General features: G+C 43.3%; 1 protein-coding gene and 1 long non-coding RNA gene across 3 annotated transcripts in view; one reads left to right on the plus strand and one right to left on the minus strand.

Moving 5' to 3' along the window:
• The window catches only part of LOC144817820 (phospholipid-transporting ATPase ID-like), an 892949-nt gene that overhangs the window by 209531 nt on the left and 663142 nt on the right, over positions 1-20276 (minus strand). For both annotated transcript variants that reach the window (XM_078674658.1, XM_078674659.1), the window contains exons 5-6: positions 17939-18037; positions 17100-17161 (exon numbers count right to left, since the gene is read on the minus strand). In XM_078674658.1, the coding sequence (XP_078530784.1) occupies positions 17100-17161; positions 17939-18037 (161 nt within the window). The remainder of the gene's footprint in view (positions 1-17099; positions 17162-17938; positions 18038-20276) is intronic.
• The window catches only part of LOC144817821 (uncharacterized), a 573792-nt gene that overhangs the window by 121396 nt on the left and 432120 nt on the right, over positions 1-20276 (plus strand). The window lies entirely within an intron of this gene.

Genomic DNA, 20276 nt, shown 5'->3' on the forward strand with positions numbered 1-20276 from the left:
GCACATGAAGAAGGAGAGTCACAGAATTCAAACTCAACCCATTTCGAATGATAGTCAATTAGAGCAATCAAATATCGTTCATTGTTTGGCAAAAGATCAAACGGACCTGAAAAGTCAACTGCAATCTTAGACCACGCTTCTTCAGGCACAGACACAGGGTGAAGAAGAGTTTTGCTGACTTTCCAATGTTTGTCAGATAATAAACAACAATCAGATTTTTCTATCCATAAGGTGACATCCTTGTCCAACGCAGGCCACCAAAAGTGCTTCCAATATCCAAATGACCCTCATGTGCAAATTCCACTAATTTCATACGAATAGAGGAAGGAGGAATACACTGATCTCCACGCATTAGCACATCATTAACAATTGAAAGGTCTTGAGAAATCTGAGCATAAGATTTAAGTGAGGCAGGTAATGAACGTTCTTTAGGCCAAACACAAATAACCATATTTTTTACAGCTTGTAGGGTTTCATCATCTTCATATGCTTTGAGCCAATCACATTGTGTCAAATAAGGGAAGGCACAAATGGAGTCAGTGATTGATGCAACAACACATTCAACTTCATTGAATTTAGTATCAGTAGAACTTTCCTTAAGGGGAAGCCTAGAGAGGCAATCTGCCCTGACATTTAGACCACCTGAAATGTGACGAATGGTAAAATTAAACTCATGAAGTTTCGAACGTATTTGCACCAACCTTGCTGATGCCTTTCCAGTTCCATTGCCATTGAGAAGATGTATAAGCGGTTTGTGATCGCTTAACAAAATGAAGTGTGAGCCCCATATGTAACTTTTAAATTTTTCTACAGCCCATGAGCATGCGAGGGCCTCCCTTTCAATGGTACTATAGTTCTTCTCTGCAGAAGATAGTGATCTTGATGTAAAACCTATTGTCTTTTCAGTAGAACCAAACCATTGGCATAAAACAGCATCCAAACCCAATTGGCTTGCATCCACTGAAATGGTACACTTTACCCCAGGAGTAAATGAAGATAAAGCTGGTGAATCAAGAATGGCTTTCTTGATTAACATGAAGGAATTATTAACAATATCAGACCAAATAAATGTCATGTTTTTCTTTAGGAGGTCACGTAAAGGTTGGACAATTTGTGAGTATCCATGAACAAACCTGGAATAATATTCAGTCATTCCCAAGAAAGATTTCAAAGCATCTTTGTCAATGGGTGTCTGAACATTTGAGATGGCGCTGGTAAGAGAAAATTTTGGTTTGATACCGTTAGACTAAATGGAATGACCCAGATAATCTACCTCAGATTCAAAAAATGTACATTTGTCTTGCCCCAAAGTGATTCCTATATCTCTAAATCGTGAAAGAACTTCCTTTAGTCTTCTAACATGGTCTTCTTCAGTTTTTGAAAAAATCAAGACATCATCTTGATAAGCCTGAACACATTTTAGGTTACTAAGCAAAGAATCCATGAATTTTTGGAAAACACTTGCCGCTGAGGCCAGTCCAAATGGCAACCTCAAATATTTATAGGCACCAAACGGGGTGATGAGGGTTGTCAAATCTGTGGACTGTGGAGAAAGGGGAATCTGATGGTAAGCGCTGCGCAAGTCAAGCAAAGTGAAAAATTTCGAACCATCAATACCAGTTAAGAGATCCTGAATTTTAGGAAGGGGATGACAATCAATGAGGATGTTTTGATTGAGAGACCGAAGATCCGCACATAAGCGAATACTTGAATCTTTTTTTCGTACGATCACAATGGGACTAACCCATTGTGAAGAGTCAGTAGACACAATAATTTCTTCCAAGACCATTTTTTCCAATAATTTTTTCAGGTCATCTCTTATACTAAGGGGAGTGGATCTTAATTTGGTTTTAATTTAATGAGGTGTTCACATTTTTTAATTTTGCCTATTTTAGAATTGAAAACCTCGGGGAATTCTTTAATAATTACATCAACCAATACCTTTTTATTGTCATCAATTAAGGAGATTTCAGTATCATTAAGTTGTACAGGATTGTTTGAACCAGCGACAAGTTTCAAACCTTGCAAGGTCCTGCCAGCCTACTATGGGTTTGCCTTTAACATATCAACTTTGGAAAAAGAAGTTGAAGATGACCACAATTCATTAAACAGTGTATCATCAATAGTGGTGACAGGGGCACCTGAGTCAGCCATCATTTTAAGTGAAATGTTACCAACCAAAACGGTACATGTAGGATCCTTTGCTTGAGAACGATCAGAAAAATCATGTAAATCAACAGCCAAAATCTCTTTTACCTCTGGAACGTTAATGTTAAGATTTTGTACAGATGATTCAAGTGGAATAATATCAAATCTAGACGCATCATCATTATGATTATGAAATTCACTTGTAGCAATAGAACTGACATGGACAGTGCGTTTTGCTCTACAAACAGTACTAAAATGCCCTGTTTTGTGGCAATTGGTGCATGTCTTTCCTAATGCAAAACAAGTGGGGCGATTGCTGAGATGTGATCTAGAACCGCATCTGAAACAGTACGTGTTAGATTTGTGTTGAAACCTTTGTTGAGGTTTGCTAAACCTATTCTTGTAAGAAACAGCATTAATAGACATTTCATTTTGGACAGAAACATTATCACTAGCAATACACTTCGATGAAATAATACTCCTTTCAATGCTCTTTGCCATGTCAATTACTTCAGACAGAGTTGGGTCTCTACAGCTTAATATACGTTCTTGAATCTTTTTATGGAAACACCCATATACAAACTGATCTCTTATGAGAGTGTCTAAAGAAGCCCCAAAATTGCATTCTGCTGACAAGATTCTTAGAGCTGAAATAAAATCTTCCACATTCTCTTCAGGACTTTGTTTTCTTTTAGTAAAGTTCAAATGTTCAAGAATAACATTTGGTTGTTCTAAAAAAAATTTGTTCAGTCTTTGGATGGCATCAGTGTAAACATTCAACCCTTCTCCTGCAGCAGGTTGAGAAATTGTGCCAGCTCTACCCAGGTGACTATATAGTAGAGCTAATTCCTTTTATTTGAATATTTTTCCGCATCAATTGCAACTAAATGATTTTCGAAGCTACGAAACCATGTTTTCCATGGCTCAACAGGTTTGCCATTAACAGGTAGGAAGTGGTTTAAGTAGATTACTTGCTGATTATTAGCCATTTTTAGAGTATATAAAAAAATTTAAAAAATGAAATATAGTTCCTTTGAAACAGAATTTTCCAAATAAAATTTACTTTCTTCAAAATTATGTCTTTAAATCAATATTCCATGTATCCTTTAAAAATGCTCCAGATCTGAATAAGCATAGAACGTATCTCCTCTAGTGGGAGGGCTGTGCCAGATTAAATATCTCAATTCCTTTATAAAAAAATTTTTTTTAAATAAATAAATTGTATCCCATCAATGTATTTAAAATGTACATTCCATCTTGTTAAATGTATATGGAAGAAACAGGTGAAATCCGTTTGTTTTATTCGAGAATAAACAAGAGAAACACCTGCTCAGCTTTTTCTCCAAGATCTGATGTCAAAAACGCTGTGCGCGTGAAAATAACGAACAAACTAGGATGTAAACCTGTTATTGCATCCAAAAATACATCTAAGATGGCCGCCAACATTGCGCGATGATGTCATCGCGTTCAAATCTCGCGTTGATGCAGAGATGATCGGGAAACCAGCAAAGTGTTGAAAATCCCTAAGGCGGTGAAACCAGCTCGGATTTTTTCCGAAAAAGAAGGCTTGAATGCGTCTGAAATCCTTCCAAAATCAAAGCTGCCACAAAATAAATCCTCTCAAGAAATGGGAATCGATGTCCAAGTAAAAATCGAGGTTGGTGAAATGCTGAAAAAATTGAATTAATCCCGTCGCCAAATGTAAAGTAGTGAATTGTAGGTTAAATCCAGAATAATAAATATTGAAGCAGGAGTAGGAGTTATAATAATAAATATAACTTTAATTCCAAGTATCAGCAAAACACGGGAGTGCGGCTGCCATCGAGTAAGTCCAACAGCTGAATGGCCTTTCCAACAGCTACCTGACTAACTGGAAGACAAGCTCACGAGAGATGCATCTTCAAACATAAACATGTTTGAAGATACACTCTCTACAAGTATGTGACAAGTAGAATGCAGAACATCAAGAAAGGTTCTATTAACAGAAGAACCTATTAGAACAGAAATAAACAAAAGACTATACATTATACCCGCCCATCTTTTTCATTGGCTGGCGTCATCGTCCATGGTAAACCCTGGCTTCCGATTGAAAATGAGGCTTCTTAGTCCCTCCTTGTTTCCGCCCTGTCTACCTTTGGGACTGCCCATCAGGACTGGATCGTTTACTTGCGGCGTTATACTGTCTCCTTCAATTAGTCTGTAAGCACCTTTTTTTTTATTATTCGCGTAATGGGGACAGCTTGTTATTACTGTGTGGGGCCATGGCACCCAAGCATAACTTTTATCTACACAGGCGCCGACTCGGGCCTTTTGACAGCCCCCCCACCCCCCCCCATGCTTATTAACACATACCCTTTCCTCTTAGAGAACTTTTACGCTGTTCGCTTTCTGTGGTTGTTAAAAGAAAAGGGCCATCCTGAATTTACTTTTCACTGGTATTTATAAATTCCCATGAAGCGCCTGCAGCTGCCGAGCCTGCACCCAGTTGCAGGGCTGGGTCAGATTCCTGTATAGACGGTGCTGTAAGCGGGTCACTGGGGGATCGTAGGAGAGGCCCACCGCTTAAGTTCTCGCTTCAACGTAAGCATTACATGCTCTCCCTTTACACAGTTCTGATGTTGTGCATGTTCGAGCCAGGAAGCGCTGTACTGCGCAAGTCTGCCAACAGGAAGTGAAGGATTGGGCATGCGTGACTTGTTGCTCTAAGTAACTTGTACTGAAGGCGCCAGCAAGAGCTGCTGTGCCACTTGTGTCCTTCCTCGCCATGGGAGAACCCGTTAGCACAGAGGTCTTCAATCTGTGGGGCGCAACACCCAGGGGGGGCGTGGAGCCCTTGTAAGGGGGTCGCGCATTCCCGGGCCTCACTTCTTGAACTCTTGTAAAAAAATAAAACGACCCGGACAGTTTATGAAATGAAAGTACTTAAAGCTGTAATGACATTCGAGAAGTGTTCACTTGTGCTGTGAAACCGGAGCTGATCAGACAGCTAAACAAGGTTTCCTTGCAGTACCCTTGCCTGAAAGGGATGGAAATATACGCTGAGTTAATCTGAAAACGCAATGAGCAATTTGCAGTTGTAAAGAATGATTGGGAGCCAGTACTGGCTTTCAGTGATTGAATCACTGGAAGCTGTGTGACGAGCTGTGAAATGCATGCTTCTAATTGTAAATATATTTACATAGTGCTTGCTATCCCGGAGAAGGTGTTGAAGGCCAGTAAGGAGCAAGAAAAACAAGCATTTGCAATGCAATAGGTCTCTCATTTTAGAAACTTTGACCTATTGGTATTGTAAATGACAATGCCTTTTGTTATTTCAGGTGTTTTGTAAACACACAAATAAATGGCATTGTCATTTACAATACCAATAGGTCAAAGTGTCTAAAATGAGAGACCTATTGCATTACAAATGCTTGTTCTGCCAGAGAAGGAGTTCACACTATATAAAACTACAAAACAATTAACGATTCTGGAATGTGGGCCACTTTTTTTGTGGAGTGCCCTGGACTAATTATAATCCTGATCCCACACTGATTGCCTATGGTGGCCACATGCATTAATATTTGGGGACTGTTTTCATCACATTCTGACCCATAAAAAGAAAAAGAGGAAGGGGAAGACAATAGAAAGTGGTGACAAATGGAGAAAATAAGTGTGAAAATAAACATAGGCACTTATTTTTGGATTGCACTTATTTTTCTGTACCAGATATTTACATGTAAGAGAGGGAAAACACATAGGGGTTCATTACGATATCTGCCCGCCATTGTTGCGGTGCTGGGACCACCCGCCAGACATGCGGCAGTCCCACCACTGCGATTAGGATGCGCCCGCCATACTGGTGGGCGCATCCTGAGCTTTTGACATTGCAGCACCGCACGCAATGTCAAAAGTGCGTGCACAGCATTTCCCTACACTACGTGGCAGGCACCACGCGGAAATGAGGGGGATACAAGGGGTACCCCCCAGTGCAGCGACACCACCCCCCCACCCAATCCCAGCCAGCCTTTCCATGGTGGCATCGCCACCATGGAAAGGCCTTTGTTTACCCACATCCTGATATGGCGGACAGAGCCTGCTAGGCACCGGCACCATTTCAGGCACTCTGCACCCTCCACAGGGCAATCGGGACGATTACCTTTGGCAGTGAAATGGCGGACACACTTTCCGACTGTCGTGGTACCCACCGGCATCCTAATTTGGTGGTGGGTAATATGCTTCTTGAGGGCGGAAGGACCGCCACCGTCGGCCCGGCGGTGGTGGTCCATCCGCCATCATAATGACCCCCATAGATTGGGAAGAAAAGGGAAAAAACGGCAAATAGTCACAAACAGAAAAAATGTACCCGCAAGTGCGGTCAAGAAAAAAGGGGCAAGGAGTGTCTGTAGTTGTAGGTATTCTGTGCGCAAACGTTTCATTGCTTTGCCATGGGAATTGGGGACGTTTATGGTAGTCGAGGATGAGGATTACCAGATTCCAGAAATTTTTGTTAGGAGGGGGTCCTTACGTCTAAACATGTTTGACAGGGTGGTCTCGGCATCAAAAAGTTTGAAGACCTCTGCGTTAGCATTACCGCAGCCTCCAGCACCGTCACTGAGACCACCTGAGGCAGCAGCCAACCAGTAGAACACTGTTGTTTCTTTGATCACATTTTCTTCCATTGGGTTTCTGTATTATTATTTAACTAATCAAATAGTTTCAACCACCAGCCGATACGTTTTCTTTTGCTTGACGGGTCACGTTTAACGATTCTATTTCATGTGTTCTCTGCATACGAGATGTCTCGTGTAACCTGCGCCCCTCCCTCTGTGGGGAGTGAGCTCCAGATTCTGCTTTTGGTGGCGCCATGGGAGAGTACAGAACAGCCACCTCTCCGGCCCCTGAACCCTGAGGGATGAATGCAATGCCCGCACAGGGCTGTGTGTACCTGTTCTGCCCAATCAGAGGGGACTTGGTGAGAGCAAAGTTCCAGGGTGCGACTAGGACAGAAAATAGTCCCGGGTACCAAAATAAAAGTGAATTGGATAGCTAAAAAGGTAGCCCATGTTTGCACATTGGGTCCCTTTTGAACTTGTAAGGAGACGCTGTGCAGTGCCAGGTATTGAAGGTTCATGGATGTGACATGGTTGCAGGTAACACCACAGGCGTGTCAAGGGGTACCCTGCCTGTACACACCAGCATTTACCACAAGCCCAGGACTGTCACTATTGGGTAGTGTTTGAGGAAAGCATATATATTCAAGCTGATATGTAATTGGGCACAAAGGGCAGGATTAGGTTAAATCGAGCAGACTGAGGGGAAGGGCAGATACCTGGGAGGGGGAGAACAGGTTCCTTGGTGAAGAGGGCAAGGTGAGATTGCAGAGGGCAAAAACAAGGGCATACTCGGGGTGAGGGGATACAGGCAGACTAACAGAAAAGACTAAGCAAAAAAACAGAATGGCTAATACTGCTCTGGGGCCTTTACCTGATGGTTTAGAATTGCTGCCCTTCTGGTTTAGAATCTATTTCAGGATACTGCTCCTTACTAACATTTCTAAAGGTAAACTGTGTTTTTAAACAAGTTCAGCAGCACATCTGTGCATCAGCTGAACGAGAGAAAACCTGCCATATTTAAAATTATACGAGCAAACACTGTATTTACTTCTTGCCATACACGGAGTTCCGTAAGAGTACCAAAGTGTTTTAGTAGAGTAACATAGCAAATAGTAAATGTTAATAACCAGCCTATTATTTGTGAAAATGTTATGTGCAGGATCCCAAAGTTTTTCTTAGCAGCCTACCTGTCTAGTTTAGTCTTGATTCCCCCTGCATAGTCTTTCGTCCACCACTCCGCACTTTCTGACTCTATATCTCAATAATGCAGGTCATTTTTCATCAATGTGTTCTCCCATTCTCACTGTTTTCCTTGCTTTCTCATCATCTGTTAACCCTTTTCCCTCTTGGTCTGGGTCAAAGAGATATGATGAAAAATCAGTGATTCACCTCTTGTCTATTAATTGACCCGGTTCCTCTTAAAAACGATAGGTATTAAAACTATGGAGTGCAAGATGGCTTGTGTAGCTAATGGACTAACACATGAACTAGAGATCCGTGAGCTGTGTATGCTTCCATTTCAAATATAGAAATTCTCCACCTGAGCAATACTAGGGGGATAGCTTTAGGATCAGTCAACAATAGAATACTTTTCAATCAAATAACAGTAAATATCAGTAGAAGTATTTTTCAAATTCTTCTTCTTTATTTCTTCATTTTCTTTCAGTCACTCAGTACTAATCTTCCAATATTTTCATAATATATTGTTCATTGCCAATGCCATGCCAACACGTGTTTCATCCAGCTTTGCAGCCCATGGACTTCGTCAGGGCAGTCTCTCTTTCTATGATCTGTAGATTGGTGAAACCAAAAGGTGCTAAAATATTTTGAATCCTAATTCTTCACGGAATCAGTCCTTCCAATATTAATGTGCTTCTGAATAATATTAAATATATGCTTAGATTAAAGGTTCACCGGAGCGGGCGCATCCACATATAAGAGAGGGGGTAGAAACTTCTAAATATATCCAGTAAAAAGTTCAAGATATCGGCATCTGGGAGTCTTTCAGTCTTGGCGTCTAGCGTCAGAGGTCTCAGTGTCATTGAGTTTGGTAAAAGCACGTATCATCCATGCCTGAAGGCAGTTCAGATTGTACATGCCCCTTAATAAAGGGGTCATTATTTGCAAAAGTATGTGAATAGAAATATTTTTATGTATAAGCGGGTAAAGTAATTGGATTCTGGTTCATGGGCGTGGCTTTGTTCGGCCCATGGTTTATGTAAATGTGCTGGCCCTCCTGTAAGTAAAGTTACAGCGCATGAGCTGAGCTCCACATTGCAGACACTGTCTGCAGTCTGCATAAAGTTGAGTTCAGCGTCAGTGAGGCTGGCTGAGGCTCCGCGCTGGTGCCACTCTTACATCCTAGTGCCCTTCCCTTTCTGGTGCTTTGCAGCAGTTTTGAGATCTTCTTAGAGTTTCTTGTTGCTCAAATGGGTGGAATTTGTGATATTTATATGTTTTCCTTGTCTACATTGCTGGATTTTGCTCGTGTCACTCATAGTTGTTGAATGTCACTCATAATTATAGTAAAATTATGAAAATGTCACACATAAGCAATTTGAAACCGTGGCAGCTATGCCTGTCCCCAGGGCGGCTGTGCTATCTGCCTGCGCTTCCGACAGGCTTCAGCAGGCTCTGGAGCCCGTGTTTCTGTTTCCATCGCGTGGTGAGTTCTAATAACTTACTTTTCCGGTAACCTTCGGCATTATCGCTCGTGCAAAACGTTGTGTTGGAATAGAACCCTCTGTCTCGCAAGCATGTTTTTTATGCGCATAATTACAATATGTGTGAATGGCTGCTTTTCCTGCCACTCGTCCCTCCCTTCAGAAGGTCATGTCTTGATCATCGTTGATCGGAAGTAGCTTGCAAAGGACCTTTCTTTTGCGCACTCATGATCTGTAGCTTATGTGCACACTTCGAAAGTAATAAGGTTACTAAAATGCTCATGATCTTCAGGGACACAATTTTCTAGTCCTTGGCTTGTGTTTAGTATGCACAATGCAACCTGGGTTACTTTATTGAAACAGATTGGAAAGACGCTACAGAAGGAGTGAAGCTGTACTTGAATGTGGTGCCGCCCATAGCACAAAATCACCTGATAATCTTTCAATGCTTTAATTACAGCCTCCGATGACTATTTTCTCAAATAGCGTTGTCCTGCCTGCTATGGGGTGGCAGAGTGGGCCAAAGAACGGTGATGGATTAAACCCAGATCTGTTGACTGGGTGTGAGTGTTTGATTGGTTCAGATGCTCCGTCCATCACCACTTTGTTCGCCATAAGTTGGCAGGGTATGCTCAGACGTGAGTCCCTTGCTCACTTTGCCACTGGATTCAAACAAGCCGGGCTGAAGGCGGCTGAAATGCCAGAAACCGGTCCTCGGAAGCTTGTTTCCGGTCCAGGGAAGGCATGGCTTGGCAGTTCGGGCTGGACTGTTCCCATGAGGCACAGGGTCAGACTAATTTGCATATGACCATGTTTGAACTGGGGTGGCAGAGTGGGCTAAAGAACGGTGATGGATTAAACCCAGATCTGTTGACTGGGTGTGAGTGTTTGATTGGTTCAGATGCTCCGTCCGTCACCACCCCCTTTTGTACCACTTTGCTCGCCATAAGTTGGCAGGGTATGCTCAGACGTGAGTCCCTTGCTCACTTTGCCACTGGATTCAAGCAAGCCGGGCTGAAGACGGATGAAATGCCGGAAACAGGTCCCCGGAAGCTTGTTTCCGGTCCAGGGAAGGCATGGCTTGGAAGTTCGGGCTGGATTGTTCCAATGAGGCACAGGGTCAGACTGATTTGCATATGGCCATGTCTGAACTGGGGTGGCAGGGTGGGCTAAAGAACGGTGATGGATTAAACCCAGATCTGTTGACTGGGTGTGAGTGTTTGATTGGTTCAGACGCTCCGTCCGTCACCACCTACTTTTGTACCACTTTGTTCGCCATAAATTGGCAGGGTATGCTCAGACGTGAGTCCCTTGCTCACTTTGCCACTCGATTCAAGCAAGCCGGGCTGAAGACGGCTGAAATGCCAGAACCCGGTCCTCGGAAGCTTGTTTCCGGTCCAGGGAAGGCATGGCTTGGCATTTCGGGCTGGACTCATGAGGCACAGGGTCAGACTGATTTGCATATGGCCATGTCTGAACTGGGGTTGCAGAGTGGGCTAAAGAACGGTGATGGATTAAACCCAGATCTGTTGACTGGGTGTGAGTGTTTGATTGATTCAGGTGCTCCGACCATCACCACCCCCTTTTGTAACGCACAGTACAGATGGACATCGAAAATCCCTCAGTCTCCCATGTCCAATCAGAGCAGTTCTACCAGCCCAACCTTTCCCCTTCCTACTTGGGTGTCTTGAAATAAATTTCTTTTGTTTTGGAAGATCAATCAAACCTCCAGCAGATAATCAAGATATTTTTGCAGGTCTAAAGTTCCCTAGAAATCTAAGAAGTTCAATATGGTAATATGTTTTCCCAAGAAAGCAAGTCTATAAATGAAAGTTTATTAAACAGTGTGCTTTTAAATACTACCACCTCTGTCGCTCTTCCACCATGCAATGTGGGGCAAGAGGGACAAAAACCTTACAACAGATTTGTGAATCCATGCAAAGCCACTTTGCGTGGCTCTGAATGGCACCAAAAATCTGGAGTAACGCAGCGCAAATCGTTGTATTGCATTACCCTGGGAAGGCATTCCATGGATGTTGCGTGGGTGTTCCCATGCAACTCCAATGTTGTTTTACTCATTCCCAGATTTACAAGAACTTGTAAACCTGTGATTGTGCCAAAATCGTACACCTTCCCAGGGGAGGCGTAACAAGGAAAAATATCTTTATTTCTCCTCTTTTCTTCCTCCTTCTATGTGTGCTGCATTCTGCAGCACATATAGAAAGAGGAATATGCCTTCCAGGATTGATTTTGTGCAGGAAGATGTGCCTTCCTGCACAAAATCCATCCTGCATGCAACGCATTCACCCGTACACCATTGTGCAAGGGTGCCTGCGTGTGTGCTACACAGTCAAAGGGGCACAGGGGAAAGCACAGGAATGCACCATATTGCCTTACATAAGTACATTCATGCTGCACTGCCCTGCGTGACTTCCCCATAAATAGGCCTCTTGGTGTATCACCCTAAGTGGGATGGGTATACATGGCTGAATAGCCCTAAACTAGGGTGAAGCTGTTCCTGGGATACTTGTGTTCGGGTTCAGGGAGGAGCTGGCCTGGCAGTTTGAGTTGGACTGTTCCCATTGGAGCAGGGTCGAGACTGATTTGCATATGGCTGAGTCCAAACTGATGTGACATGGTGAGCAAAATAACTATGAACTGGGATGCAGCCCTAAGTAATTTACCCTGGCTGAAATTAATTCAATCATTCCACCCACCACTTTTTTATATACTTTACTGCTCCTTTATGGCGTAGGAACAGCGGGTAACAGCGTGTGCTAAACAACTGTTGCTACATCAAAAAAAGAGAATTACCAGAATTCGTATCTGGCACTCATGTTTGTGGCTCTCAGCGAGAGCCATACATAACTATCAAATGGTTTGGGTCATAATCATAATTACCAGAGATAAAATTCTAGGACACAACTTAAAATAAGGTTGGAGGAAACCACTGGATAAATATGGCAATGCCCGATGATAAGGCATGCTGACAAATGCCCATTTATAATGCCCACTACATAACCCACATCAGGGGATGTCACAGTGTGATCCAGACAACTTAGAATGCCTACTTTACGACAGGAATGGGCCAAACTCCAAGACAAAGCAAACTGTACAAAAGTATACAACGGATCAACCAAGAGATTCCATGTGCATAACCTACTATCATTTACAAGACAATACGGAATAAACTCCAGAAACAGCCGGCAGCACAAAACCCCGTACACTGCAAACACCTTTCTAGGCTCCTCAATAGCGGGACAGGAGCCCGGCCCAGTCAGAGCAAAGCCAACAAATAACAACTGTCAACTCATCATCTAGTGCACCCTGTGGGATTCCTTATGGCGTCCCAGCACTCTCCCATGCTTCTGAACCACTGTTCTTCCTGGTGGTTGATGTGAAGATCAGTGTGTACTTGGACTTACTCCCTGCCCAGGAAATCACCCACTAGCTTTATATTTATTAATATGTTTGCCTATTGAAGAGTGCTCACTGTGGAGTGATGCTCATTGAATAGACTTACAATATTTAACAGCATTAGTTAGTTGTAAAACCCCCAAAAAATATTTGAAACATCATAATTGTCAACTCGGCACCATCAACCAAACAGGTGCCCGTGGAATGCTCTTAAGGCCGCCCCTAGCACCTCAATTATACAACATTTTAATGTAGCCCACAACAAAATGCCAGCTGAATTTCAAAATATATGCCAACAATACACATGCCCACACTAAGCTAGGTAGGAACCCAGAATACTGGAACAATATTACTAGACGACTACGAGATACCTATCGTTGAACGAGAGACAACCAGATGTGTTTCAATGATGCAAAGTACAATATCAGGGGACCCTTAGCCCACCTAAAACCCTCACCACACCTTATGACCGCAAGACATACATGCACCTCCTGCCTAGTAAGAAAAGCAGAAACCAGTCCAGAGCACTCTTCGCAAAGCCGCACACAGGTGTGATGAAGAACCTCAACTTCCAGCTGCTGATGCCAGAGATGCTGGTCTTCCACGTCAAAAGTTGAATTCAACTCACCAGAGCTCTGGTATTAGAAAGACTGGACTACTGCACTGCAGTCCGGTAGGGTCGCTAACTACAAGTCGCGACTCTTCAAACCATCTAAAACCAAGACACTAGACTGGGAAGGATTGGGAGAACATCATCACAGCTTTGCAAAGGATGCATGAATGTAGTTTCAACTTGTTTCCAACAAAAGTGATGTGTTTTAAAGTAAGTATAGCACTTATACCTGGAAAGCTAAATACAAATAATTAAATACCCTGGTAGCAGATTTACTCCTATTTCATTTTACAGCATAGTCATGGTAATACCAGGTGTAAGTAAATCAGTTCTCAAGTGTAAATTCTAAATTTCTCATTCGCAAACGTGTATTGGAAACCATGCCATGCGCGCTCCTGTTGGAACTGGGTGCCCAGATGTCTTTGAGCCTCATTCAGACTATGGGGGTGGCATGCTGGCCTTCAGGGTAGCGAAGGTCATTTACTCCAACATCCGGGCTTCACTCCCACCCACCAATTGTCGAGAACTCCACAGGTGCTGTGGAGAGCTCTGTGCCCTCAGAGAAGCTGCCGACAAAGCGGATTTCTGAAGGCACTGAAAGTTTGGTGACCTGTCATCATGTTTTATGCGGCTGCTCATCAAACGTTTTTGTTTTCACTAGGTTTTTTGGGTACACTCGGTTTTCCTAACCGATTTCAGACTTTTTACCCCGTATTTTATTGGTGCCGCTTGCCTTCTATATTGGATGGAGTTGTAATCAGTGTCAATTTCAGGGCGATGGTTGGGATACAGCTGGTAGCAAAACTAGTGACATCCATATTTTTTTTTTGAGGGCACCTATCTATTTTTCTCCAGGCCCCAAATGTCTGCTCCATATGCGAGTTGACGTCTGACCTTGCCTTGCACCACTTTGGCAACATACTTTAGGAAACGCTGGCCTTATGAGCAGGAGAGTCTGAAGGTAGCATTCAACAATGCCTCAAATATGTCAATTGCCATTTGGATGAATGAGCCCCACTTTAGGGAGCCCCAGGTATGTAAAGGTATTTACATCTTAGAGGTGAGAGTTTCCAAAGGTGAATATTTTATTATGCCTCTGATTTTTCCTGAATACCATCGATCTTGTTTTTTCTTGTTTATGTGTAAGCCTTTTTCAGGCATTATATAGCTGTTAGCTGGCTCCATTGCCCTTCGCGGGTGCATGAGATGAGGTGAGAGTTAGTTATCACCATACAATAGGGCAGGTACCTGGGACACTTTGATTGATGTAAAATCTGATGTCAAGTCTGGGACTAATCAGCGAAAGCTGATGTAAAGTCTAGGACCAATGCTTCATCCACTGTGGAAAGTCTTTCTTTAAATTCTTTCTGAATTGGGATTACGATGTTTTCATTTTATGTCCAAACATCTATGAATTTAGCAGCAATTTCAGGTAAATTGTGCAGTCAATATGGATAAGGCTGATGGGCCTGTAAGATTATGGTTCATTTTAGGGCCTTTGTTTAGAATGGAATGATGATACTGTTCTACTAGGGGCAAGTTTCCAAGGAGGGGATCCTTGAGAAACGTGCCGCTAGAGGTTTGGCCCATCATTTGGGAAATGATTAAATACTGTGGGTGGGAACTTAATGCATGTTGGGGCTTTTACCTTTGTGAGCTGGTCCACTGCCAACTTTGTTTTCTCCTCTACAAAGAGAGCTTCATATTTGTCTCTGCTATTATCTCTTCTATCAGCCATGTCATTTTCTGAGGAGGTTGGTAGGAAAATTTAGGTTGACAAGTTGCCACAGGTGCCATAGCACCAAAAGCAGCTGTGCAGCAGCTTACCCAAGTCCGTGTGGAGATGTTTGCTTCTAAAGAGGTCCTTTTGGTGCCCAGATTCCACCAGTTTGCCTCCAAAAAATTGAGTGGATCATCTCTAGGTCTCGATCTGGTTTCCATGGGCATCTTGTTACTGTGGGTGTCATCAAGCCCCAGAGACTCATAGCAGGTCAACAGTCCCTGTCCCAGGCAGTGTCATTCTCACAATTCAATACTGTCGCCATGATTTGTGGTTGTTTTTCTACCCCTCCAATTTGAGTTCAAGTGTCTGGTTCCATTTCAGCTTTACAGTGAGCGGAGCTCCGATGTGCTCCTCAGTTCATGTGTTTCTAGGGTCTTCTTGGAAATATTGCCCATAATATCAAGATGGAGTGCATTGGGATCACTCTCCAGTCTCCAGGATAACCTACAGTTTTCATATCTCCCTGGTCTTCGGCTCAGAGAAGGATGTCATTGTTGACTGCTCCTCACACTTTGTAGGTAACCCTGGGCATAACTGCTAGTTGCGCTACACGTAGCCACGCGAAGTGCACTTCGCACTACGTGAGATACGTGAACTGCGTAGTTCACTGTTCGCGATGATTGCACAGTGCTGGATGCTTGTCCACACTGTTCAATCATTGAAAACAGCATCTCGTACAGTGCGAGCTGTCGTTTTCTGCCGCTCGAGTAGATTTTAACTCGAGCGGCAGCTTTCTCAATGCGGACTGGTAGTTTCTCATCGCGAGCGGTCGAGAGCATACGTGACCACTCGCAATGAGAACCCTTCTCGCGTTGAGAATCTCGCCGGGAGGTTTATTTTCCTCGTTCGCGATCACCAACTTGATGATGCTGATCGCGAACGAGAAAAAAGTCTCGCCGGGATGTAATTTTGCTCGCTCACGGTCACCAGCTTGATGTGAGGACCGCGAGCGAGCAAAAAATGCCAACTACGCTACGTGATTTTGCACTGTGCTACGTGCAAATCGCGTAGCGCGAAGTAGCACAAACTATGCAAACTTCGCGAGCGTAGCGTAGATGGCCGCCCACGGTTAGTTGTAGTTTGGGATTTTCATGTTGTCATTTTCCAGTGAAGTGAGGGTGGATATCAGACCTTCGCGTTCACAGAAACATTTGAGATCATTTCCATTTGAGTCAATTTTTGCAAACTTATGACAAATCAAGGAAATGTCCAAGGCATTCAATTTGGAAATTTGGTCAGAGTCATTCCCCCATTGGCCCATTTTACAACTAAAGTTACCCCCAGAGGAGGATCAAGGGCTTGGACTCGGCCGGTTTGCTCATGGCCTCCCTAATGGCAATGAGGAGTTTTAAATATCCCTCCTTCCTTTTCTGCTGAATGTATATGTTTATTACTCTTAAGATCATGCTGTGTAATAGGAAGATTTAGCACATCTCAATATTGTTGTGTAGATTGTCTCAGAGTCCTCGTGGCATTGCTATTTCTTGTGGCAGTCAGCTGGGAAGCACGTTTAGAGTGTCGATGTAACCTGGGATTTCCCAAAGCGATGCCATCTATATTTCGGGCAGGACTAACACTCTGTGATTTGTCAGAAACTCCATCACATCAGTATCACCTAATTTTTCCATGTCAGAGGCCTAGCACGCTGACGCGTCTACCGCTAACGGTAGCGACCACAGTGAAAAGTGCCAATGGCTGAAGTGGGCTGACCAGCTTTGCATACTGTAGGTGAGTGGAAACAAAATGTGAATGATATTTAAACAGACCAATGGATGAAGTGTACTGACATAACCATATCTAGGTATTTACACTGGAACACTGCCTACCATATCCATACCCCATACCTATAACACAGCTAAACGTACATATAAAGTGGTACCTACTTCGCATCTCTAAGCACCTGCACCGTCCGGTTGTTTACTTGGTTGTCACTTTTGTGTCGATACTAGAGAGACAAAAGAGAGCACATCTAATCAGCTATTAAAACTGTAATTTCTCAAAACACTGGGGCTGGAAAATCAATATTTCTTACATTTATTTGGTATGGTACTATACAAATTTACTAACCACATCTCTACTATGCTTTGGGACTATTTACAGTATATAGTATATAGAGCAAAATACATTTGGGTTTAAAATATCCAAGAATAAAATATAAACAATGGGTATAGCGAGGAAGAGGACATATAGGTAGGCTCCTGGATGAGCTATAAGCATTGGTATGATTTGGAAGCAGTGATGGGAGATGTGCCGTGGTTGGGGTTGCACAGGAAAGCGCTGGTGGATAACATTTAGGGAACCACAGGAAGGAATAAGTAGAGGATTGTGTGGGAGATTAGTGCTGGGAATTGTATTGGGGGCAGTCTTGGGGTTCATATAGAGAAAGTGGCGGGAGCAAATAAGTGAATATACGGAGGATCTTCCTTGAGGGCGGTAGCGGGATTCCTGCAGGAGACCAGAAAGCAGAGCGCCCAAGACGGAAGCCAGTGTGAGCAATAAGGATGGCCCAAAGTGTGGGTGGTACGAAGAAGCATGCATCGCGTCTATTGATCCATGGAGGGTTTCAGCTGCCAGTGTTTCCAGTCTAGGACCAAGAGACCCCCGTTAAGAGCTTGCCACAAATATAAGTAGATACTTCAGTCACTATGACAACAACTAAAAAGTAGGTAGGTAAAATGGACTCAAACAAGGAGAGAGATTGATCATCGAAACTGCCCCTTACATAATCGTCTGTTGCATCCTTGATGGCGGAGACTGTAAGCACGAGCACCAGTGGGACCACAGTGGTGAACCAGGGTAAGGAAGACACTTGAGGGATGACCTGTGAACAGAAGCACACGTAGAAACATGAGGCCAAATGCAGAACACTCTAGGACCAGCGATATCATGCTACCATCCGCACACCCAGGACAACAGACCTAAGTGTTCCTATCGATGTGTCACAATAGAAGTTTGCGTCATACCTCAAATATTTAACATTTGTTTCTTATTTATTTTCCACAGTTATCAAATTTGGATTAACCAATATCAGCCAGGATTCCACTACATTCATGAGTTATCCCAATGCATTTTTTTTATAGATTTGAATAAAGCCCATCCTGTTTCACAACACACTTTTTCGGAAATTGAAGATTATTTAACTAATTATTCAGTTTATCTATCAATTTTTAAGTTCAATTGTTTTATTAAACAATATTTCAATAGTCTTTCATCATTTCATTAAAATGGGAGTGTTTTTGCACAGGTCGGAAGGTAAGCAAGAACACTCTCTAATTCCCCGCCCCCACTGCGCAAGGACTTCAGCCAACGACTGTGCATGGCGGAAGGGTTGTAATTTACATATGGTAATTAAATATTACTTTAAGTTTTAAAAAAACTTGAAATTCACTTAAAAAAAACAAAGGTTTAAATAGCATTATAATTAGGTGAACTGTTCAGAACAACATAATGTTTTAAACTCTAAAAAACACTTAAATTTACAGTTATAGTTATCTCCAGTGACTATAAATCATGCAGTTTATAGATTGGTTTGATAATTTGACAAATACCTGAATTGGTGATAGTGGCCCAAGTGTACTAATTATTGCACAATGCAGTGAGCATCCAAATGTTCAGCGCTGCTTCATGCAAGAGAGAGAGCACAGCGCAGAACCTTATCCACTAGGATCGGCCTGCTCCTGGTGTCACCCCCTGCGGTGGTGCACAAAAGGCTGCGTTGCGAGAAGCACAACCTCGCACCATGGGATCCAAGTGCTGTGCTGCGTTGTGCAAAAGAGAACCATAACTAATACGTTAGGTGTGATCTGGTGTCTTCCCTGTGCCTGCACACAAAAAGGCCTCTTCCCGTGACCCAAAGCTTACACCATGGTGCAGAATGAGTGTGTGCATGATATTTGAACTGGCAGGGCTGGCGCTAGGCTGGGGCAGCCTGGGCAGCTGCCCAGGGCCTCGCACTTTCAAAAACTCCAGAGTTTGGAGGCCCAGGGGGGCCCCTAGAAGTTTATAGTTTTTCTATTTTGATCAATTTCCGCCGCCTGGTCCCTCTCTCTGGGCCTAATCGCTGCATCTGCACGAGGATAGCAGCGATTGGACAGATAATTAAGGACCCCTGTCTTGTGAAGTGCGCCCTGCCCATTTGAATGAAAAGCAGGATAACCTGCAGGACGCAGAACAAAAGATAAAATGACGGCGCCTCACACTGAAAAGCACAGAGGTGCATGAAAGGGGTGGGCCAAACAGGATAAATTGAGGGGGGAGCAGATAGGTGTGAATACAGCAGCCAGACAAGTGGTGCAGGTAGAGGAGCACAATCAAAATGTAAAAGTGACTGGACGAGGGCTTTAAGTGTGCTGGGTCCCTCGAGTCTTTACCTGCTGGTAAATTAAAACAGACTTGAAAGGGCCCCTGTCGGACCTTATATTCATGTCCTTTACTTTACCGGCAAAGCAATGACCCAATGTCTGCACAATAAATGTAACACAGTGGCCGGGTTGGACTGGCCTACAGGCCAACCAGGGAGTGTGTGATGGTCCAATCTGTCAGGTTAGTACGTAGGCCATTTTTTCAGGTGAGCACATTTTTACTGTTGATTTTCATGATATTAATACAAACATTGCAGCAAAATCAAATCTATGCAGTCTCCCATACCTTACAAAAAAGGTATACAGCATGTCTTCACAAGTTAAAAACTGCCCTGATTTGCAAACATGGGAATGAATGAATGGATAAAAAACTTGTAAAGCCCTAAATTTGCCCAAGGGCATCAAGGCGCTAACAGCGGAAGATAAATGTAGACATCCAAGGCACCCCTAAACCAACGTCTGAGGGAACAGCCAGAATTTTAACATTTTACGAAACAGAGTGTGTGAACATTGTCCAGCAATTTCGTCAGGAAGAGAATTCTACAACTTAGCAACAGAAGCTGAGCAGGATCTCCCACCCCATCTCAGCCGCTTAAATCTAGGCACCGTAATAAGATGCTTACTGGCTGACCTGAGGTTCCTAGTAGGGACGTAATGATGAAATAATGCTTTAATACTGTCCGGACCCCGGCCATAGTA

Source organism: Lissotriton helveticus, chromosome 2_1, assembly GCF_964261635.1.
Source record: "Lissotriton helveticus chromosome 2_1, aLisHel1.1, whole genome shotgun sequence".
NCBI classification, from domain to species: Eukaryota; Metazoa; Chordata; class Amphibia; order Caudata; family Salamandridae; genus Lissotriton; species Lissotriton helveticus.